The sequence below is a fragment of the Rhinolophus ferrumequinum genome, chromosome 8 (assembly GCF_004115265.2).
Source record: "Rhinolophus ferrumequinum isolate MPI-CBG mRhiFer1 chromosome 8, mRhiFer1_v1.p, whole genome shotgun sequence".
Classification (NCBI taxonomy): Eukaryota; Metazoa; Chordata; class Mammalia; order Chiroptera; family Rhinolophidae; genus Rhinolophus; species Rhinolophus ferrumequinum.
In genome coordinates, this window is record NC_046291.1 from 51,108,622 (window position 1) to 51,133,256 (window position 24,635).

At 36.1% G+C, this 24,635-nt stretch overlaps 1 protein-coding gene across 1 annotated transcript in view; it reads left to right on the forward strand.

Annotated features, from left to right (window-relative positions):
• SP3 (Sp3 transcription factor) overlaps nucleotides 1-24,635 on the forward strand; it is a 58,821-nt gene that overhangs the window by 28,001 nt on the left and 6,185 nt on the right. Inside the window, exon 5 of the mRNA XM_033111999.1 lies at nucleotides 20,472-20,664. Within this exon, the coding sequence (XP_032967890.1) occupies nucleotides 20,472-20,664 (193 nt within the window). The remainder of the gene's footprint in view (nucleotides 1-20,471; nucleotides 20,665-24,635) is intronic.

Genomic DNA, 24,635 nt, shown 5'->3' on the forward strand with positions numbered 1-24,635 from the left:
AGCTCAGAGCTCGCCCTCCAACCAACTGAGCCATCTGGCCACCCCTAGATTTTTTATAAATACCCTTGGTGCTTAAATTTTGGCAGCTTTGTTTGGGCAGAGGGATGATAAAAGCTCAAGAACTGGAGAGAGGAGAGTAGTTGAATAAGTTTCTTAGAGTGGAACTATATTTAGTCAAATAAATAAAAGAATTAGCACTTTTTTTGATATTTTATGGTCTGTAAGAGAAGCATGTATATGTTTATATTCCTAAGAAGCTTACAGATTTGTTGGGTGTATTTAAAGCAGACACATGGAGCAGTAATCAACAATATAAAGCAATGTGTAATTGACAGTATATGTAATTGTAATGTTACTAATTGCGTGGTATACAGGTAATTGTGTAGAAGTTCAGAGGAGTGGAAAATCAAAGAGGGCTCCAGTTGTCAGATAAGACTATAGAGAAGGGAGAACTTCAGTGGAGGAATTTAGATTTGTATAGATGGAGAGTTGTTTACTAACAAGGCAAAGAGCAATATAATTGAGAATAGAGGCAGCGTATTCCTCCAAAAACGGTTTTCAAGATATTAATAGGTATTATTAAATATGTTATGAAAATTCTCATTGTATTAAAGTATCTGAGAAACCTCTGACTTTTTAAGGGAAGGAAACAGCATCCTTTTTCTTTTTTATATTGTACATCTCTAGAGATTAGTATTTCATTGGGTTAATTGTAAGAAACCCTTTGGGAGATGCTGTAATACTATGAGTAGAGAGGGCTGGGATGCTGGTTGGGGACTAGGATTAATGGCTGATAGGACACATTTAGGTAAGACAGTGGAGAGCACTGAATACTACTGGTGAGGATTTTAATATTTTTAACTTAAGGAGCCCTTAAGTTTTTTGAACAGATGAATAACGTGAATAAATCAGTGTTTGGAAGATATATATCAGGAATAGATTGAAATGGGACGAAATAGCACTTAAGAAGGTAGGCTGTTTCAATTAAACAGGGATAAAGGAAGTAAGAATGCTATATATCTCAAAAGATGAATCTACAAGATCTGGTGATTAGCTACTGGGAATAAAAGATGAGTCCTTTGTTTTAGAAAAGGTCATGGCATTGGCTGAGTTGGGAAGGGAAATTGATGAAGAGGAGGCAAACGGATACCCGTTTAGTGCCTTGAATTTGTGGAGCTAGGTCGAAATGACTGTTGATAGTAGAGATAGAGGACTGAGCTCAGGACAAAGGACTGAAATTCTGTGGAATAGAGGTGATAGATATAATTGAAGTCATGAGAGTAGATAAACTGAACAAGAGAATTATAATTTTTTATAAAAAGAAATGTTTTAGAAGATTTTGGGGGATGGGGACTATAATTAGCTATCCTGTTAGCATCAATAAGACATGGAGAAAAATGTGTACTTTTTTTTTTTTTTTTACCCTTTTTAAGATATTCTTTTAGGATTGTAAAGTTTTAGTGGGTAACATATTTCTCTGGGTAGCAGGAAAACAGGTATTTTTTTTGTCTTCTGACATCAGGCATGGCAAGTTTAGTTTGGACTTATTAGTTAGTTTTGGTTATGTTTGTTTTATTGGTTGGGATTTAGTTTTGTCTTTATTTTTCTCTCAGAAAAGCATCCAAGTGGATTGCGTATCAGTTTGAGATATTATCATTTCTGCTTTATTTAAAAGAGCTTATTTTATCCTAGAATCATAATAAGTTAGAACACCCAACTTCAAAACAAAGATTTTGTAGAGAGGAATTAACTGCTGTATGAAACCAGCCCACACATATACCAGTACATTTATTCCCTAAGCAAACTTTGCTGTTTTATTTACATAAGCCCCTTCTTGTGAAACTTTTTTTATTGCCTACCACTTATATCTAACTGGGATACTCCTTAATTCCCAATACTTCATGTAATCCAGCCATTATTTTGGGTAATCTAATATGCTAAAATTCTTTGAATGCTTAAGTGAAGGTAGGATAGAATTTAAGCTTTTATTTTTAGAAGAAAGGGGTTTCAGCCTTTGACATGTGAAAGTAAAGCTTTACGCTTTGAAGTATTACCTTATATTTTGGATAACTAAATGGACCATTGATTTTAATTTTACAGTGTTAAATGGCAGAAAGTTAATTTATAAAGGCGGTAAGGAAATCTTTGTGAAAGATGGTAAAAATATCTAGTTTTTTTTTTCCCCCCAAAGATTTTATTGGGAAAGAGGAACAGGACTTTATTGGGGAACAGTGTGTGTGCTTCCAGGACTTTTCCAAGTCAAGTTGTTGTCCTTTCAGTCGTAGTTGTGGAGGGCGCAGCTCAGCTGCAGGTCCAGTTATTTTTGTTAGTTGCAGGGGGCCCTTGCGGGAGTCGAACTGGCAACTTCGTGGTTGAGAGCCCGTGCTCCAACCAGTTGAGCCATCTGGCTACCTGGGAGCTGAGCGGCAGCTCATTGCTTTTATTCTAGTTGCAGAGGGCGCAGCTCACAGGCCGGTGTGGTAATTGAACTGGCTGCCCCATTGTCCAGAGCTCAGGCTCTAACCACCTGAGCCACCCATCCGCCCCAATATCTTTACATTATTAATATTACTTCCCTCTTCATTTTCCTCTATTTTACCCCACTTTTGAGGAATATATTTGCTCTAAACCCCTTCTATTTGATTTTCCTTAAGCCTGTACTTGTTTCAGCAGTCGTAATCCTTGGAAAGACTTGGTAAAAGAAATTAAAGAGGATTTGAAGAACTTGTTTGCTAAAACGAAGTAAAAGGAAAGGTGTTTGAACTCTGTTCACATCTTTTCAATTGCTCTTACCAAATAAATCTTCAGAAACTTTGTTGAAGAAAAAAATTATGTTCCGTAGTAAAGAAACTACACGCGTCTATTAGAGTTCCTATTTCAACTGGTGAGTAGTGGAAGTACAGCTGAACCTTGAGCAATATAGGGGATAGAGACACCCCCCCCCCCAACACCCCTCCCGTGCAGTTGAAATCCATGTATAATTTCTGACTCCCCCAAAATTTAACTACTAATAGCCTACTATTGATCAGAAGCCTTACCAATAACAGTCAATTAACACATATTTTATATGTTATGTGTATTATATACTGTATTTTTACAATAAAATAAGCTAGAGAAAAGAAAATCATAAAGAAACTACATTACAGTATTTGTTGGGGAAAAAACACCACCTGCACATAAGTGGACCCATGCAGTTCAAACCTGTGTTGTTCAAGGGTCAAATGGAATTTACCATTTTATCATTTTGTTTGCTTTTGAAGTAGGTGTATATTGGGGAAAAAAGGAAAATTTAAAAAATATACTACCTTGAAGACATAATTTGAAAGTTTTAAATTGCGATTTAAAAATGGATATGGTAGTCATGATTGCCATCTACCTAATGTTTCTGGTTTTCTTTTTTGGGCAAACCCAGGTTGGGTGTAGCTATGTAGTAGCTTGCTTTGGCCAGTAAACTATGCATAGTGCCTACTCTACCGCCTTGATTCCCTAAGTGAGGAAAGCATGCAGTACACCGCTGCTAACCTATGATGGGCATGAATAAAAAATAAGCCTTTGTTTTAAGCCACTGAGATTTCAGAGGTTGCTTGCTACTGCAGATTAATTTTACACTGCCTGTATGGTCCAATATGGTAGCCACTAACTCCATGATGCTCTTAAGCATTTGAAATGTGGCTAGACTGAATTAAGATGTGATTATGTGTAAAATACAAAGTGGATTTTTAAGATTTAGTATGAAAAAAAGAAAATATCTCAATAATTTCTATATTAATTGCAGGTTGAAATTAATTATTTTGGGTTTATTAGGTTAAATGAAATATATCACTAAAATTAATTTCACTGTTTCTTTTTAATGTGACTGCTAGAAAATAAAAAATTACTCATGTGACTCGCATTATATTTCTCTTGGGCAGTACCTATGTAGCCTATCTTGACTGAAATCAAAATTGATACAAGTTGGGTGCTCTAACAAAAAGCCTTAAATGTGACAATGGCTGGAGGATCAGGCAGCAAGGAAACTGATATTAGAGGGTGGGAAGATGCAATACAGGGAAGCATTTGGCAATAAATTGGAAAGAGAGTAATGTAATGTACCCAATGCATTTGTAACTTTAGAGGATGAGGTTTGAAAACATTGTATTTTAGCTGATAATGATTCCATTTGACAAAATACACAAGTTAAGAAAGAGATGAGCTAGAAAATAATTGGCTGATTTGCAAGTAGGAATGAGAAGCAATAGAGTCCAGAAATTTGGGATTTCTAGGATTGGAAGAAGCAACTTCTTCTCACCTTTGGTCAGTAAGAAATGAAACCGAGAAGCCTTTTGAGTAGGTAATTAAACTCAGTCTCATGGCAAGAATCCAGCCAAGATTATAATGATCACTCATTGTTAAAATATCTGAAGGGATTAAGGTGACTCAGAATAAAGGTCTACTAAGGGAGTGGTACCTTTCAATTTGGTTAGGGAAAAGAGACTAAAGCTTTGGATTCCTTACGAAAGCCAGGTAAGCCCAAGATACTCACAATTTAGTAGAGAGATAGACACACAGTTCTCATGGGGCACGAAAGCAAAGAAATGTAGTAACTCTAAGAGACATATCCAGAAAAAAGCTGTGGTTCTAGATAAGTTACTTGGAACTGGCTAGAATCAAACAGATAAGAAGTCTTCTAAGAAGCCTTCTGCGTTTTTTAGGGAGTTGTGTAACTAAAGAAACCACAAATGGTGGAAAAAGTGTAACTGCTTGAGAATTAATGCCTCCTAACCTTCTACCAGCAGGCTGAGAATTCTGCTTAGCCAAAGGGGCACACACTGTCCACTTCACTTGTGCTGGATGGTAACTAACAGAAGAGGAAAAACCTTCTGGGGGATAGAGCCAAGAGGCACAGAGAACACTGGACTGAGAAACTCCTTTCCGCGATCAGTCAGAGCATCCCCTCGCCCCAGAGCTGAGAGCCCTCGCACTGTGTTCAGCTGGGTTTATGAATTACTGTGAACCACTGACTTACGTCAACCAAACTGTCGTCAACCAAACTGTCGTGTCTCCTGTTCTTCCTCTTTTGAAAGGGAGTGTTCATTTATGTTTATACCTACCTTGTTTTGTCATGGTGGGTTATGTTGTGAAGGGAGATAGATTACTTGTTTTAGAGGCCACATCTGGACCTGATAGGTAATTTCCACGTTACCCATAGATCCTTGCCTTTGAACTTAATGATGTAACTAGATGGGATTTTCGGGTTATCTTCTGCAGGAAGGAGACAGGTATATTTCGCTTGTGGGAAGAAGAGTAAATTGAGTATTTCACTAGCAAGGAGATTCGGGAGTCATGAGTTTTGATAAATAGTCCACTTCTCTTCTTCTAAGCATATGATAGGATTGCCCATTCCTGTCACTTTTGAAGTCAGGCATGGCCATGTGACTTACGGTGGCCAATAGAAAGTGAATGGAAGTTTAAGAGCAGGATGTGATTTACCACATTTCCTTTTATCGTCCTTGGCAAGGCAATCTTGGAAGCATGTGTCAAGCGTAGCCTAGGTTCCTGAGGGACTGTGATGAGCCGCTCTCCCCAGTCAGTCCTAATTGGACATGTAAAATTAGTGAGAAATAAACTTCTGTTTTGTCAAGCCATGGAGATTTTGGGATTGTTTGTTATTGTAGCACAACCTCACTAGTCCTGACTGATGTTTTCATAAGTTATAATTTTAGTCACAGTAGGTGCTCAATAAATATTTGAATTGAATACATTGAAATTTGAGGGCAAAAGAAAATGTACAAATTCTGAAACAGCCAAGATATAACTTTTTGGCTTATACTTCTTAATATAATAGCTAGCCCACACAATGTCTAAGTCCCTTTTATATAGGTAACATGGCAAAGAGATTATGTAGGTAGAAGGCACAGAAGAAATTAGAACACAACGAAACTTGTAACATAACTAGAAGTAACTGTTCAAAGCTGTTCAAAACTGTTCAAACGACACATAGGTGTGGTTTACTGGATCATTGAAAGCACTGTTTCCTGTTTCTAGTGATAGCAACTCTAAGATTGTTGCGAATCCACAGAAAGTGTTGTGAATAATCCTTAGAAAAAATAATATGCATTTCTAACACAGTATTGAGGAAAGGGAATCTTGTTTTAAGGGAGTACTTTTTAAAATGAGGGGGTGGGGAAAAAAACTCCAAACCATTATTTTTTCTAGCCATCGCAGCAGTGGCAGCGACATCAGTTTCAGTCTAGTGCTAGAGTAGAACCCTTTCCTCAAGTGAAGTCTCAGGTAGAAGCCCAGTGTATAAAACTGATCTTATGAGGCTGTTCTGATTTACCTGAGGACCTGGGACCCCATGTAGTTAGTTAGTCATCATCTCTGCTGACACATTGTCCTTTAAGGAAATAGTTTGAAAGTCTCTACGCTGGAAGCAAGTACAGCCATTTGTGGCCATCTTCATTTTTTGGTGTTTGGGTTTCTTAGGAGAAGTCTCAGGTTCTTTTTTTTAGGCCTAATTTATCTACTATTTATATACAGTTTTGATAATCCTGGCTGATTTCCAACTTCAAACTGGCTTGGAAGATACACGTTAGAAGGCACGATAGGTGTGGTGGCCTAAGAGATGGGAGATGGAGAGAGTTGGTATCACCAGGGTTAGGAAGAAGGCGGAAAAACAAGTAGATAAACTAGAATTCTGGATGTTTTTAGTGCAGTGTTTTAGGGCTTGTCTAAATACCATAAATTATTTTTAATAATGCATTGGAGTCATTAGACAAAGATTAAATAATATTCTGAGCTTCCTGTAGGTAAATACGTAATTAATTCTGGAGAGATTTCCATTCAAAATATAGTAACCTGCAGTTAACCATCCTAGAAACAACTCATGCCCTGAAGATTTTGAATTTTCTGATGTATTTTTAAAGTGATATACAAATAACATTGAAGTAATAGATACTATTATTTTCCAATGTGTAGTTTCAAAAAGTTTTTATAATTAAAACTTAAAAGAACCCCAGGTTATTTAAATTTGACAGAATAAGTTTATATTATGCTATTATGCCATTGCCATTGTATTTTTCCCCCTTCTTCTGCACCCCCCACCCACCCGCCCACCCCTATGCCCACTCTGGTTCAAGCTGTTGTTTCTTAAGTCTAGTTGTGTAGGACACAGCTCCCTGGCCCATGCTGGTATTATGAGCCTTGCGCTCCCCCCGGCTGAGGCAGTTGGTCACCAGTCGTTGGCCGGCCACTCACAGCAGCTCACCGTGGTTGCTGGCCACTCACGCTGGCCACCGGCTGCTCGTGGCAGCCCATGGCAGCACACAGCAGCTCATGCCAACCTCTAGCTGCCCACGGCAGCTCAGCTCCAGAGAGAGCTGTTGTTCACAATCTTAGCTGGAGAGGGTGCAGCTCACTGGCCCATGTAGGAATCGAACTGGCGACCACGGCGTTAGGTGCACAGCGCTCCAACCAACTGAGCCACTGGGCTGGCCTGCCATTGTGATGAACTCCTTTAGCTTTTTCTTGCCTGGGAAGCTCTTTATGTCTCCTTCAATCCTAAATGATAGCCTTGCTGAGTAGAGTAATCTTAGTTGTAGGTCATTACTTTTCATCACGTTGAATATTTCGTGCCAGTTCCTTCTAGCCTGCAAAGTTTCTGTTGAGAAATCAGCTGACAGTTATAGGGGAGCTCCCATGTATGTAACTAACTGCTTTTCTCTTGCTGTTTTTAACATTCTTTCTTTGTTTTTAACCTTTGACATTTTAACTATGATGTGTCTTAGTGTGAGCCTCTTGGGATTCATGTTGTTTGGGACTCTCTGCATTTCCTGGACTTGTATGTTTATTTCCGTCACCAGGTTAGGGGAGTATTGTGCCATTGTATTTCAGTAAATTATTTTAAAGAGCGTTTAAAGGCATGAACACCATCCAGTTTTGAAGAGAGTTTTTTTGTAATGTGAAATTTGAATGGATTAGTGATACAATTAATGTAGAGCTATTTTTTGCATTTATGGTAACATAAACGTATGTATGTATGTACGTACGTATGAGGTATGATCAAACAATACAGTGAATATTTAAATTAAAATGTATTATAGTAAAAGACACATTGCCATTAATCCTCTTCAAAATACTCCCCCTCGCTTCTAAGACACTTGTCCCATTGTTCTTGCCATTTTCTGAAGCAGTTCTGGAAGTCCTCTTTCGTGAGTATCTGTAGTTGCACTGCTGTCATGTCTGCTTCGATGTCCTGAATCATTTTGACTTTGGGGAAGAGCCAGAAGTCACACGGTACCAGATCCAGTGAATAAGGTGGATGAGGACACACCGTAATGTTTTAATTTGACAGAAATTGCTGTACCAGAAGCAATGTGTGACACGGAGCCTTGTCATGATGGAGGACGATTTACGGCGCATTTTAAAACACAGCTTCTCTCAATCACAGCTCACACCCGACTACACCGAACAAGTTGAAACTTGTCATTCACTGTTACTCAGATCGACATGTCGCTTCACTGCTTCCTATATTGAAGATCCTTGCCTTTCCATTGGATGGCACTCAGCAGCAGCATTCACTGTACAGTGGTACCTCGGTTTTTGAATGTAATCTGTTCCGGAAGACTGTTCGAGTTCTGAAACGTTCGAAAACAGCCGACAGCTAGGCCTCAGGATCTTGCATTCAGTGGAAACCATGTGACATGTTCGACTTCCGAGGCGTGTTTGAAAACCGAAGCATTTACTTCTGGGTTTACAGCATTTGTAAACTGAAATTGTCATCAACGGAGACGTTCGAAAACCGAGGTACTACTGTATTTTGTGATCACGACAGGAAAGGCTCCGTGTCACATATCGCTTCTGGTATACAGCAATTTCTGTCAAATAAAAACATTATGGTGTGTCCTCATCCACTGGATCTGGCATTATGCGACTTCTGGCTCTTCCCCAAAGTCAAAATGACCATGAAAGGTAAACGTTCTGAATCAATTTGGGGCATCGAGGCAGCTGCCACAGCACAGCTAAAGACACGAAAGAGGACTTCCAGAACTGCTTCAGAAAGTGGCAAGGGCAAGGGGATAAATGTGTTTGAAGTGAGGGAGAATATTTTGAGGGGGATTAATGGCAATGTGTCTTTTACTGTAATAAAAAGTTTTTTAATTGTTTGATCATATCTCGTATACAGACGGTGCCAAAAAACTGTACAGTACTACCTCGGTTTTCGAATGTTTCTTTTGATGAACATTTTGGTTTACAAACGCTGTAAACCCGGAAGTAAATGCTTTGGTTTTCAAACATACCTCAGAAGTTGAACATGTCACGTGGCTTCCGCTGAGTGCAAGATCCAGTGCAAGGCCTGGCTGTTGGCTGTTTCCGAACGTTTCAGAGCTTGAATGGTCTTCCGGAACAGATTACTTTCGAAAACCGAGGTACCACTGTATACACATTTTAAGAAAGGAAAAAACTGAATTAAAATTGTAACAATCAATATATACCGATAACAAAAGATGAATACAAGTCATGTGTATACATTTTTTGTCACCCCTGGTATATGAACCTGGAAGAAGATATGTTTACATAGGGTACATGGTATGAAAACAGAATAGGCTTGTGAGAGGTGAGGTTAAAAAATCATGTATAAGTTATTGCTGTTTTTGTATGTTTCTCCTCCTTGGTTTTTCGTGAAAAATGAAAAACAAAAAAACCCCAACAGTATATTTTGTCCTCAGGTGCTTAAATTAGGGTGTTTGCTTATTCCAGCGATACAATGTTTAGAATATTGGGTGGTGGTGGGGTAAACTACTGTAGGATGCAGTTCATATTATGTTCATAGTTTGTATTGAATCGAGCAATATTCTGTCTCCTGGTTTAAATACTATATGACTTCAGATCGTCTTTAGTTGTCTCTAAAAATTGAATCTACTCTTAGGATGAATGTTTGGTACTGTTAGTATTTGAAAAGTGAGAGTTGTGATAGCTGCTAGTAAGAAATCGATTTCTCGCTGTTTCTTAGATAGCAGTCAGGGAGTATTGGGAACTGGGGAAGTGATGGAAGAAAACAGTATTTTATTTTTTTTTAAAACTTTATAGTAGCTTTAAAGTAGTCTTTTTTAATCTGAAAGAGAGGGAAAAACTAGCTTATGGAGGAAGGTGGGAGCCTTAGGAAACAGTAATGTCTGCAATAATTTTTTATCTTGCTGTGTAGTCTTCGTAGTTATTCTGAACTTCTTACCTGTGACATTGAAGATTTTATATGTGAGGTTCCTAAAATAAGTCCTCTATGGGAATGGGAAGCAACAAGAGAGATTTTCTCCAGATTTTTAAAAAAAATTGCGGTGAAAAACATAACATTAAATTTACCATGTTAACCATTTTAAGTGTATAGTTCAGTGGCGTTAAGTATATTCACACTGTTGTGCAACAGATCTCTGGAACTTTTCATCTTGCAAAACTGAAACTCTACCCATTGCCCCCTTTTCCCTCTCCTTAGCCTTTAGCAATGACCTTTCTACTTTTTGTTCCTATGATTTTGACTGTTTTAGATACTTCATATTGGTAGTCAGACAGCTTTTACCCTTTTATGAATGGCTTATTTCACTTAGCATAATGTTCTCAAAGGTTCTTCCATGTTGTAGCATATGACAGGATTTCCTTTTTAAAGGCTGCACAATATTCCATTCCATCCCATACCAGCATTTTCTTTATCCTCCCCAGATTTTTAAAGTTACATTATTTTGATTTGCTCAAACTACAGTTAAAATCACATGTTCTTATGTAGGGTGGCTAATTTACAGCTGCTATTCCTGGGGACTAGCCCTGGTCGGGGACGGATCTATAGTAATACTTGCAATATGGTTTTGTGTAACTCTTTGTCTTATGTCCTGGCGTCCATTTTCAGTTGTGTGACTTAAGGCAAACTATTTAACTGCTTTGTGTTCTCATCTAGAAAGTAGGGAAAAAATACTACCAACCTTAGGATAGTTGGGAGCATGAAGTAAGTTAATATATGTTAAGTGCTTATAATAGTGTCTGACAAGTAGTAAATCTTATGTGTAAATTATCATCACCATCATCTGATAGAGTAGAAGAACACTGTTCCCTTAACAGGGACTTACCTAGTATTTCAGACTAAAGTGAAGTTAATATTTCACTACTTACAGGGTATTATTGTAAGTCACATAGTCTTTCTCATGTATTTGTGCTATGACTATAAAATGAGATCTTTTATATAAGCCATATTAGAAAATTAGTTGTTTCCAGTTACGTTTATATCTATGTGAGTATTCTATAAATGCTTGTATTGTCTAGATTTAATAGGAAGAATAGTCCTATTAACGTACACAATCTCCAATTGTAGAAAAGCTTTGAAGATAATTTAGAAAACTGCTGTTAAGAAATAGAAGGGGGGATTTGAAAAAGATTAGTAGAGATGAAATTAAAGATTAATTTTAAATGGGGAGAAGGGAGCAGTCATAGATGAGTAATGATCCAATCTAAGGAGATAAGGTTTATAGGAAAGAGATTGCTGAATGTTAACAGAGAGGATAGATATTAGGTTGGTGCAAAAGTAATTGCGATTTAAAAGGTTAAAAATAATTGCAAAAACCACAATTACTTTTGCACCACCTTACTAGATAGATAGATAGATAGATTATATTTGATAAAAGGAATAAAATTTGGTTTTGAAAATTTTTCCCTAAGTGTTTTTTCCCTAACTTTTTTCTAAGTGTTAACATCTTTTGATTAGAGTGGTAAAGTTATATTTTTAGGAATCCATGTCTATAATTTTAGAACTATCCCCTTGAAAGAAAAATTGGAGGGAAAAAGACTTTTGGGAGCTCTGAAATGTCCATGGAAACCTGAATAGTTACGAATGTGAAAATCTAATTAAAATAATATGTGACATCATGTAGGATTATCCTGTTAATTCTGTTTAGGTGATTTGTATGACAGGTAAAACATGAAAGGAAACAGGTAAATAAAATCAACTTTAGAATCAAATGAATTAATTTCATTAATTCTTAAAAAATTGAAGAGACTGAAAGCCTTTGATAAGAACAACAAAATCCTAATGATAAGCTATTGATAAAGGACAATATCTCATTTTATCAACAGTACTGTAACTCATATTGATCTAGTGTTGTTTAAATTAAATATGTACGTTCCAGACTTAATAAACCAGTTACAAATTTATCTTAAATAGTCTATTAACTTTATTGAAAAATAATTAAAAATTAGTTTTAGGAGGAAGCATATAGCATTTTCTTGTAACATTTTTTTTTTACTTTTTTAATTAAATTTTTTTTCAATTACAGTTGCCTTACAATAATAGTATATTTCAGGTGTATAACACAGTGTTTAGGTATTTCTATAATTTATGAAGTTATTTAGAAATTAAGGCATGCTGTGAATTATTAGTGAGTAGCTAATATTGATTATACCGATTGCTGTTGGTGCCCTCACTAATTCCATGTTAGCTGTGTTTGTATTACATATGATATGACCATGTACTCCCTCACTTTTTGTACCCTTGTAGCATGTTGCTACCTATTACTGTTTATATAATTCTTGTATTAAATGGATTACATTTTCTGATTTTAACTGAATAACTCAGAGTAGACAGCTTTAATATTCACGTAAAGAAACCATGGATTGAATGGGGAAAAAAATGCAGGTACCACTGAAACAATAAGAAAATAGTAGACACTTTTCATCTGTTAAGAACATCTAAACTCAGCCTAAATATTTTGTTGTGATGTGTTATCTAATATTGAGTTATTGCAATTAGTAATAGTTAACATTGTTTCTTATATATTTATTTGTGTTTTATAATATTTCATAATCAATTAGAATAATGTTACATACGTGTTTAATTAATAAACACATTTACTCATGGGGTCCATGTTTAAAACTTTATTACTGGTGTTGAGCAGTCAGGAAGATTTGGAGATCAGTGGCTTCATCCTCTTCCTAGTCCACAAAAGTAGCCAAACGCTGTGACGTGAGCAGTGCTGTTTAGTGGTGACTCTGGGAAGTTGGTTCCATCTGAACCCTCACCACCACACTTATACCCCAGGAGATGGTGCTTCTATCACAGCCTCCTTTTTTTGATATTTCTCTCCTTAAAGTGTTCTAGAATATGTTAAGCTATATATCTTTTTACAATTTTGTGTTTGTCCATTAGCTATATAAGAACATTAGTCTTCTTAACCATATTGTGTGTGTGTGTGTGTGTGTGTGTGTGTGTCTGTGTGTGTGTGTGTTCTCATCGTTTAAACTTTGTTTCCCTCTCTTTTCTTAAACTCTTGCCCAGGCATGCAGGAAATTTTTAAAATTTTTATATATCTTCCCAAACTTGTTTTATTGGGGGTAGGTCTTGAAAACAACCATAATCATACTGTCATATACCAGGGCAGATGAAAAGGAAATTTAAACATTTTGACATAGAGAGTTGACATAATAAAAAACAAGTGCTGTTAGTTTATAAAGTTCTTAAATGTGTACACAAATCTCCTTGAGGATTTGTATTTCCATTGCTTACTTTTTTTGCATTTAAACTCATTTTTTCCTTAAGTCAAATAAGGATGTTCATTTTTCATATTGCTAGTGTATGTTATTCTGGTATTGCTACTGAATGTAAAGGTTAGTTTACACTATTTCAGGTACTGTTTTGTGTTAAATCGACCTTTGTGGTCTAGCTTAGGAACTTTAGTGCCATATTTATAATACTTGCTTTCCCAACGAAACTCTTGGAAATAGTTGTATATACTTGTTTCCATTTCATCTCCTTCGGTTTTCTTGAATCTACTCTAGGCAGGGTTCTGTCCTCATTTCTCTACTGAAACAGCTCTTGTCAAGATCACCAGTGATTACCACATTGTTACGTCCAAAAGTCACTTCTCAGTCCTCATTTTACTTGACTTACAAGCTTTTGACACCTATAATTATGTTCTTGAAGGGACTTCCTCACTTGGCTTCTTGACACCAGTTTTCTCCTATCTCACTGGCTGGTTCTTTTAATATTCTCTGCTTGTTCATTTGAGGTGCCCCAGTGTTCCTGCCCATACCCCCCATTCCGGTTGACTCTCCGTACCAATTACTTGGATACATGCTGACGATGCCCAGATTTATATTTGCAACCCATACTTCTGCGTGAACTCCAGACCCATCAAACTGCCTATTCCGCATCATCATGTGGTATTTCATAGGCACTTCAATAGTTCACGTCTCAAAATGCGCCCCTGATTGGCACCCTCCTCCCATAATCTTTTCAACCTGCAGCCTATCCTGTCCCTGGTTCATGGCAACTTCTTCTTTGTAGTTGTTGTTCAGGACGAAAACCTTGGAATTGTCTGTTATCAAATCTGTTATCAAACATCTGGCTCTACCTACAAAATATTTCCTGACTCTGACCATCCCTTATCACTTCCTCATCAACACCCTAGTTTTAGGCCACTGTCGTCTTTGTTTTGGTAATTGTAGTAGCCTCCTAATTTAATTAGTCGCCCTACCTCTCTGCCCTTGCCTTCCCGCAGTCTCTTTAATACAGCAACCAGAGAGATCTTGGATTTATTTTAATAAAATATAATTTAAATTATATCACCCCTTTACTCTTAATCCTTCAGTGGCTTCCCTCACTCCGAATAAAATGTAAAACCCTTATTATACTGGTTTATGAGCACCCTTCTTCCTGCGATCTTATTACTGTTCTTCCTCCAGATTCATTCCTTTCTAGCCACACAGGCCTTCTTGCTTTTTCCCTTAACCCACCAAGCGTACATCAGACTAGCTTTTCCTTTTGCTTGGAATACTTTCCCCCACCTTCTTGCTCCTTTACCTCCTTAGGAGTCAGTTGTCAACATACTGCCACAGTTTTCTCTGACTGCTCTATTTAAAATAGCAAGTACTTCCCTGCTTTGACTTCTTGTCCCTCCTTACCCTGCTTTTTCCCCTTAACACTTAATCACCGCAAAAACACTGTGTATTTACTTGTTTATCTTCCCCCAACTAAAAAGTAAACTTACTAAGGCATGAACTTAACTCTTAACTGTTTTATCGTTAGAACCTAGAACAGAGACCCACACATCGTAATCATTCACATATTTGCTGAGTGAGTAATATATATTCTGAACTTCAAATTATGGACATAATTTTTGGAGCACACTCATCTTGTTATTTTTTCGTTTTAAATTCCTATGGTGGGAGGAAGGTGCTAGTTGATTATATAGGAACTAGAGATGAAGCCACAACAAAAGAAGATGATGGTCTTTAATAGAACCTAAGTAATTTCTTATAGATTACTTAAAATTTTCTTCATTAGAATAATCTTTGTATTAATGTATAATATACATTCAGAAAAATGTATCAGTCATACGTGTATAACTTGATGAATTTTTACGAAATGAGCACAAAGGAAAAATTAGCACCCAGATCAAGAACGGATATATTGACCAGTAACCCAGTCAATTACCTTCTTAAAGGTAGGCAGTCACCATAGAGTAGTTTTGCCCATTTTGAGATTTATATAAACGGAATTTGTATCTCTGTATCTATATATGGTGTGTATGTGGCTTCTTTTGTTTAAAATTAGGTTTGTGACATTCATTCCTGTTGCCTATAAGTTGTTAATTTTCATTGTTTTAGCATATTCCATTGTACAAATGAATATATCACGATTTGTTTTCCATTTCAATACTAGTGGATATATGAGTTGTTTCCTGTTTAGGGTGAAATTTTGTACTTTTTGGTGTCATGTGTACGCATTTCTCTTAGAGTGAAATTGCTTAGGTTATAGGGTATGCATGGATTCAGCTTTAGAAGATACAGTCAAAAGATTTTCCAAAGTTGTTATACCAATTAACACACCCACCTGCAGTGTGGGAGAGTTTTCACTGCCCTGCCAACAATTGGCCAGGTTTGTTTTTAAAATTTTAGCCATTTTGGTGGGTGTGGAGGATAATCTCATTGTGATTTTAATTTTTTCCCCTAATATCTAATAACATTGAGTACCATTTAATACTCTTATGAGGTTTTGATGGATTATTACTTCCCTTTCTGCTGAGCCTTAGTAAATTTCTAAGAATAACTAGGGACCACATTGGATACTAATACAGCACAGTAAAAAGTATTTTCTTATCATCTGTGCTGAGATGTTGAGGAAGATGTAAGCTTGACTGTCTAATAAAGACTTACTTTTAAGGTGTTTGTAATAAATTGGTATGCAGTTGACAAAGGGGAATTATTTAGAATTTACGAGATTAATGGATTTCATAATTAAGATTGTAAAATATCCCAGATGTGTATGAACAAGTGAAATGATTAAAAATTCGGTATAACACTTGCTGGACAATTAATTTATTGTCTTTAGTGAGCAACTTTGTAGTTCTATGCATATGAACTAACTTAATCTCATAAAAATCTTGTCTTTATGTATTATTTGCAGATAGAAGGAGCGTAGAAAAATAGAGGGCAAAGGTTTTTTTGTATTTTTTGTGTTTTTTTTTTTTTTTTTTAAAGATTTTATTGGGGAACAGTGTGTACTTCCAGGACTTTTTTTTTTCCCAAGTCAAGTTGTTGTCCTTTCAGTCTTAGTTGTGGAGGGCGCAGCTCAGCCCCAGGTCCAGTTGCTGTTGCTAGTTACAGGGGGCACAGCCCACCATCCCTTGCAGGAGTCGAACTGGCAACCTTGTGGTTGAGAGGACGCGCTCCAACCAACCGAGCCATTCGGGAGCTCAGCGGCAGCTCAGCTCAAGGTGCTGTGTTCAGTCTTAGTTGCAGGGGGCACTGCCCACCATCCCTTGCGGGAGTTGAGGGATTGAACTGGCAACCTTGTGCTTGAGAGCCCACTGGCCCATGTGGGAATCGAACCGGCAGCCTTCAGAGTTAGGAGCATGGAGCTCTAACCACCTGAGTCACCGGGCCGGCCTGAGGGCAAAGTCTTTTCATGTAGATTATTACCTATATTGGAAGCTCTTCCTTAGGAAAGGTTTGTTCATTTAGATAGGTTGTATTTTCTAAGCACTTTTGAGTGGAAGCATTTATTATCTAAAGGGACGTATGGGCCAATAAATATAGTTAATTCTTTCATAGGCATGTATAAAGGAAATGACGTTTGAACTAGTCTTAAAGGATAAATCAGAGGTTAGTTAGATGAAAAAGGAAAGTGTTAGGAAACAGTCTAGGAAAAAGGCACATACGGGAAAGAACCTGTGGGGGCGGCCAGATAGGTGCTCTTAACAACAAGGTTATGAGTTCGATCCCCACATGGGCCACTGTGAGCTGCACCCTCCACAACTAGATTGAAACAACTACTTGACTTGGAGCTGATGAGTCCTGGAAAAATACACTTAAATAAATAAAAGTTAAGAAAAAAAAAAGAAAAGTCCTGTGTTCTGAAAATTATGAGAATGTGAGTGTATTAATACACAAGTTGGAAGAGCAGGTTGGGGCCAGGTTTGAGAATGTTCTTGAATACCAAGTCAATGAGTTTAGACTTATACTATAGAAAATAGGGAATTAGTGCAAGTATTGAATCAAGAAAGTGATGCCATTGAATTTTTACTTACGAAGAAAATTCTGGAACCTGTATAGAAGACAGATTGGCAGAAGAGAGATTAGAGACTGGGAATGGACTGACAGGACTCACCTGAAGTAGCTAGTTTGAGCAGTTAGGTGGCTTGTGATGCTATTAACTGAGGGTGATACAAGAAGTTTTGACAGGTGGAGAAGATGTGTTCAATTTAGACATATTCTATGAGCCTATGTTGTATTTGTATTCAATAAGAAAGAAAACTAATTTGTAAGGATCCATATCCATGACATATTCTTTAAACATATTTTGTAGGTTCCAGTTAGAGAATTAGCAATAGGAGCAGGAATGTCCTCCAGTATCTTCATCCCCTGTTTAAGGTTGCCCTCTCTCAATTGCTTTTTTTGTTGTCTTTAAATCTTCTCTTTTTCTATATAACTTTCTCCATTCTTGATATTAGTATTTTGTCCTTTTTTTACCTGCTACCTTGTTACAAATAATGTAAGGTGAGCAGCTTTAAAAACATTTGATAAAATTCCTCATTTTATGGACTTAAAATCAGCCAACTCTGGATATGTGATATCCACATGCTGTGTCTTTTGTTTAGATTGTAAAAGCTAATACTGTAATATTTGTGCAAGTATGTAAATGTTTTGTGATAATGATTATAAACAGAGGTTAGCACTCATTTATGTTGTCTGTCTGAAGGAATTTTACATATATCTGATTCTAATGTCATTATTTCACTGAGGAAGTAGAAACCAGTTTCTTCTTAATTACCAACCATCACAATCCCTCTCTATTTGGGGTCGAGCAAAATTCCTGGCACACGTAGCCCTTCCTTGTGTAACAGGAAGGAAGAGGTAGGTGGCTGCTCCGTCAGCTAAACCTGTAAGTGATTTGGGTCATCTTCTTGTCCTGATTTCTTAGGCCTTCACACCAGTGTTTTCACTTTCTTCCTCTGTAATCGATCTTTCTCATAAGTATTTAAACACGTGCAAGTCTTTTCTATTTTTCAAAACAAAACACTCCTTCCCTCCAACTCGCTTCCTTGGTCCCCTTTAGCCTCTGCCATGTTAGCCGCTGCCATGTTTCTGTCTCTTTCCTCAAGCCAGATTTCTTGGAAAACTATGATACTTGTTAAATACTTTCTTCTTGTCTACTTTCTTAAGTCGTTTTCTTTCTTTTTTTAAACATTCCTGACTTAGATGCCTCTTTTTTTTTTTTAATTGGTGAATATTGGGGAACAGTGCGTTTCTCCAGGGCCCATCAGCTCCAAGTCGTCCTTCAATCTAGTTGTGGAGGGCACAGCTCAGCTCCAAGTCCAGTCGCCGTTTTCAATCTTTAGTTGCAGGGGGCGCAGCCCACCATCCCATGTGGGAATTGAACCGGCAACCTTGTTGAGAGCCTCACGCTCTAACCAACTGAGCCATCCGGCCGCGCCAGTCATTTTCTTTCTTGATTTGTCTGCAGGATTTGATGTTGACCACTTTTTCTTGAAACACATTCATTCCTTTCTTTAATTTAGCACATTTTCCTGGCTGCACCAATCCTTTGCGGGTCCTCCTGATCTGCCTGTTCCTTAAATATTGGGCTACTCGGCCACTTGCTCTTCTCATTCTACTCATAATCCTTGAGTGATTTAACCTCCTTCTTTGGATGGACTCTTATCACTTGTGTATGTACTGATAACTTCTATATCTCTAGCATATGCCTCTTTCTGAGATCCAGACCTGTAGGTCTAGCTCATTTTTCTTGTGTGTCTCACAAAGAGTTTAGACTCCATGACCTTCAACCTTGAACTCATTAACTGTCCTTGTTTACCTCCACCTGGATCTCCTCCATTATTTCCTATGTCAGTGAGTGCCACCACCATCTACCCTGTTGCCCAGGCCAGAGTCCCCTTTCCCCACATTTCCCCCGATTCTTGGTTGTGATTATTCTAATAAGCTAGTTTTAAACTGTTTGAGCCATTTTTCTTGATTGTTGGTTATACAGTCTAGTTTGACCAACATTCAGGAGTTATTAGGTACATTTGATATTTTTAGGCTATTTGTGTCCCAATTATTAGTGACTGATATAGATCTAAAATAATAAATTTTCATTACGACTTTTAGTTTACATAAATCAGAATAAAAATTTGTGGGAATTTGTTTTACCCAAAGATTTTTTTATATTCATTGTTTGTTGTAAATCATGTATTGTTACTTTAAAAAAGAATCCGTTTCTGAGATTTAAAAAAAAAGCCCTCTTAGTTTCTAGTAGAAAATGATGTTGTATCATTACTCATATAAATAAAGATGTTTAGCTCTGCTGAGATAATGACATAACTTTCTGCCATATTCACTCTTCCTCACCATTGTTCATTTTGTTTCTCAGCCTGGTTAATAATAAAACTCCTTGAAAACAGAAACTGTCTCTCATATTTCTACACCATGTACAGTGATGTTGTGACCAGTCTAGATATTTTTGTAATGATTGACTTTAAAGCTTATGTTTGTGACAGTTTTAAGTGAATGGCAGCTTTATTTTTGCATTCACATAGTACCTGTAGACAGGCATAATTGATACAGGTTGTGAAAGAGAGGTTTAAGGTATTAGTATTTGTTCCAGTCTGAATTGACTATTGGACTTATTGATTAATCGAACAATTATAATTATAATTGAAGTTTCAAGTTGTTTATGACTCAACTTGCTCAAAAGAAGTTACTTGTTTTTCTGTTGAATTTTTTAAAAAGCAACCCTTTGTGCCAGCTTTATTCCCTTTTTGGCTTAATCTCTGATATTTACAATAAAATAGAATTGTTTTGAAAGAATAAGCCACAATAAGGAGCAGTGATTATGCTTCACAAACAGATAATTTTTGACTTTTACACAGTATTCACTTTAGTGAGGCTTAGATCTCCTGCTGCTTTTTTGGGCCAATGGGCTGCTTCTCATCTGTATTTGTTTTTTTTTTCTTTAGATATTAGGATCAAGGAAGAAGAACCTGATCCTGAAGAGTGGCAGCTCAGTGGTGATTCTACTTTGAATACCAATGATCTAACACACTTAAGAGTACAGGTGGTAGATGAAGAAGGGGACCAACAACATCAAGAAGGAAAAAGACTTCGGAGGGTAGCTTGTACCTGTCCCAACTGTAAAGAAGGTGGTGGGAGGTATGCACACATGAAACATATTCTTATTTTTTTAAGACTGCTAATATCATTACTCTAATTTTTGAAAGATTGCATGCCATGTCACTTAATGGGATATTTTTCATTACATGATCATTTTGTTTGTATGCCTGTATGAGTGTGGCAGAAAAAGTTAAGAGAACAAAATATATGGAAACAAAACTTTCAGGTCTAAACACCCTTTTTAAAACTAAAATTGTTTAGTTTGCTTTAAAAACAACAACAATATAACAGGTGCCATTTAACAAGCCCATATCAGAAATTAGCCTATTTGCAAACTAGCCATGGGATTTGCCTAAATACAAATAAAAAGTTGATTCTTAGCTTGAGAATAACAGTTGTACAAACATAAGAAGTTCAGAAATAGTTGATAAGCATAAGCATGTCCATTTTTAACAGAAATGAATAATAAGCCTTAATGGTGGAATTAAAAAAAAAAAGAACTGTAATATTTCAATTCAGTGTTTCTAAAAACAAACATTAAGATATTAACATGATAGGAATAAATTCAAAACAGATGGATAATTAAATGGGGTTGGATTAAGTTTAATAATTAAGGGACTGAGACTCAGGTTGTATTTCAAAAACGTAGAATCCAACCTTATGTTGATTATAAGGAACACCTCAAATAAATTGGTACAGGAATGTTCAAGATAAAAGCATAGAAAAAAATTTATTACACAAATGTTAGCAAAGAAGAAAACTTGGATAGCAATGTTACTATCAGGCAAAGTAGAATAAAAGTAAAAATCATCAAATGGGTAGATACATATTTCTTAGTAATACGAATTTTTCATCAAGAAGTTTTAATAGTTGTCGTACCTTTCCCCACACTTTGAAATTAGAGAACTCTAAAGACATACTAACTAAATCCCTAGTCATAGTGAAAGGCCTTAATGTACCTCTCTCAGAAATGCACTATTTAAATAGACAAAAATGCTATTAATATAGTTAATGAGCTTGATCTATTAGAGACCTTCTACCTGCCTTTGAGTTGATCTTATTAGTTGGTTTGCGTATTGGTCAGCCCGTTCGCAATAACAGCAATGAATAATAACTGCCAGCATTGAGAGCTCTAGACAGTCTTATAGGTGAAACGTAGAGAGGTGAGTGGTTCATAAGAGCGCACACAACAGGGATTTGGACCCAGTTTCCTACTCCAGAGCTTTACCACTATACTGTACTGTGTCCCAACTGGATTTACTCCTGCATCTGATAACTTAGGTACTTGTATTTACGAGTAATTATTCAGTTGTTTGAAATTTTATTATTTGAAATGTTTTGGTCAATTTATATAAGTAAGTGGAATTCTAGTTAGGCAATAACTTCTGAAATTTACTCTCATTTTTAGAGGAACTTTGAAGATAATTGTTTATGAAAGTCAGATCTAATTGAGGATCAAGGTCTGGCCTGTTTTATCTACTCTTTAAAGTCAAAATCTTAAAAATACATATTTAGTAAACTAATGCATGTTCATAAAAATTCAGAAATATAGAAGAGTATTATAGAATACCAAAATTCTATCCCACTTCAGGATAACCATTGTGACACTTTACATGTATTTTAAAGTAGAATCATCTTATTCTCACTGTTTTACATATCTGCTCTTTGAAAATTTTTGTGACCATATTTCCAGGTCTGTGTAAAGTCTGCATCATTTTTTTTAAATGGCTGTATAGTAGTCTGTTGTATGGATGCATAACAGTTTAACATCTTTTTTGTGTTTTTTTTGGAGTTTATTGTTGTCATTGTAATCCTTATACATACATTTTTTGCACATTTGTCTGATTATTTCATCAGTGTAAGTTGGTAGAGTGGGATTCTTAGATCAAAGGGAATTGTCTGCTAGAAAGGCTGCACCAATTTTTACTTCCATCATTGGTGTATGAGAGTATCTGCTTTCCCACACCCTTGCCAATAATGGTTTTTATCATTTTTTCAAACCTTTTTAAGTCTGACATATGAAACATAATACCTCAATATTGTTTTATTTCATGTTTTTTTAAATTACTTTACAAGATTGAAGACATTTTTGGTATTTTTTTTACCATTTTAAAATTTGTGAATTGTTTGTCTTTTTGATCTGTTAATTTGTGTGTTTAACTGTCATATATGCAGATGTTTTTTCTGGTTTTACATTGCCTTTCAACTTTTCTGTCAGCAAAATGCATTGTTACACAAGTAAAGAATGAGTTTCATCATTTAAAGTTTGTAGCCTTTTCTAAGCACAGAATTTTTTAGTTGGTCAGTCTTTATAAGATGCCTTGTTATCATGCTATTAAAAATCTTCCCTATCCTGAGGATTATAAAAATACCTAAATTTATTTCTAGAAGTTTCATGAGAATTTTAAAATAACTTATTGTAAGCAATCAAAATTGAAGTTCTTTAGAATAAAAACTATTATTTCTTCGCTCTCATTTGAACAGAATTCAGCTAGTATATATATATATAGTAGACACAATTGTATCATTGAAGATGGCTGCGTCTAATTAATAAAAGTATAACACATATAGTAAATCCAAGATATTCCAAAGTATTTTGCAAAGGTGACATAGGTGGTACCTTAAAAATATTAGAATATTGGCCTTTTTTTCTCGGCCATAGTCTTAAAAAATATATATGTATAAGGTGGCATCTTTAGAGAACTAAATTTCATTTTTTTACTCTTTTGAGCACAGTATAAGATATAATTAATGTAAAAAATTATTCATTTGGGCTTTTAGCCAACAATATTAAACAGAACTAGCCTTCAGAAACTTTTTACTCTAGTGGGAAGAGACAAATAACTTTAATACAGTAAAATTCTAAAGGCATTATTGTAGGTTTTGTGTGGATTATACATCAATCCATATTTTAAAAATTAAATTATTTCGCAAAATCTGTTTTCTTTGTCAGTATTTCAGTTTGTGTCCCGTTTCTCCCATCCCAAGCAAAAGAAAGACTTGATTTATTTAACTTCTTAATTCCTCTACTTTTCGTATTTATTTTGTGTCTTGTCATTATAAAATTATTTGCAACATGTTTAGGCACTCAAGAATAGCAGAAACGGAAAATTGTTAGTTTTTGCAGGATATATAATAAGTATTAGTGGAATGATTATGAAAATCAAGAAGAATACTTATAGCTAAATCTTTTAATACCTGAAGTTTTTTGAGAAATTCAGTTCTTTTCCTTTTTTTATATGACGTCGTAAATTTGCATCTAGCATGTCTGGATCTAGAATAAAATTTCCCTTTTAAATGGAAACTTGGATCTGAGTATTGAGCTTTTCCCTTGAATTATATATATGTGTGCCCCCCGTCTCCATTTTTTCCTTTCTTAGATGCCTCTCGTATTTCCAAACAATCATCAGTTCTCATTTCCTTATAATGAGGAATATCTTTAATTTTCCCTGGCTTCTTGGTTTTTTGAGAACCCAGATTTGTTGCTGTAATATTTTACATTCTTATGCTTTGTCAGTGTTCTCAAGTTAAATGTTGCTAAGTTAGTAAAATAGCACTTTTGACTTTATAAAAGCACATTGATTCACCTGAGTGGTAGGCTTAGAAGAGAGGCAAGAAGTCAGAGTACAACAGTGCACTGAATTGGGTTCTTTGTGAAATTGCTATGGTGAACACAATATGTAAAATTGGATTGTACACGAGTGGCCAATAAGCATTTCTCTTTTTATTAGGACTATTTAAGAATAAAATAAATTTAAAAAGCTAAATTAAATGGAAAGGATATTGGCTTTGGTTAAGACTTTGGCATTGCAGGTGAGCCAGAAACACCTGTTTCACTCAACTCAGCTCTTTGAAGAGAGTTGTAGAAATTGGGGGTGGACTGGAGCAGAAACTAGAATTGTGTTAGATTATGACATCCTTGCCCTTGAGACAACAGCATGACTCCTCCTTGTCTTTGCTTATGCTATTCCTCTGCCTGGAATGCCTTCCCTCCTTTCTATCTAAATCCT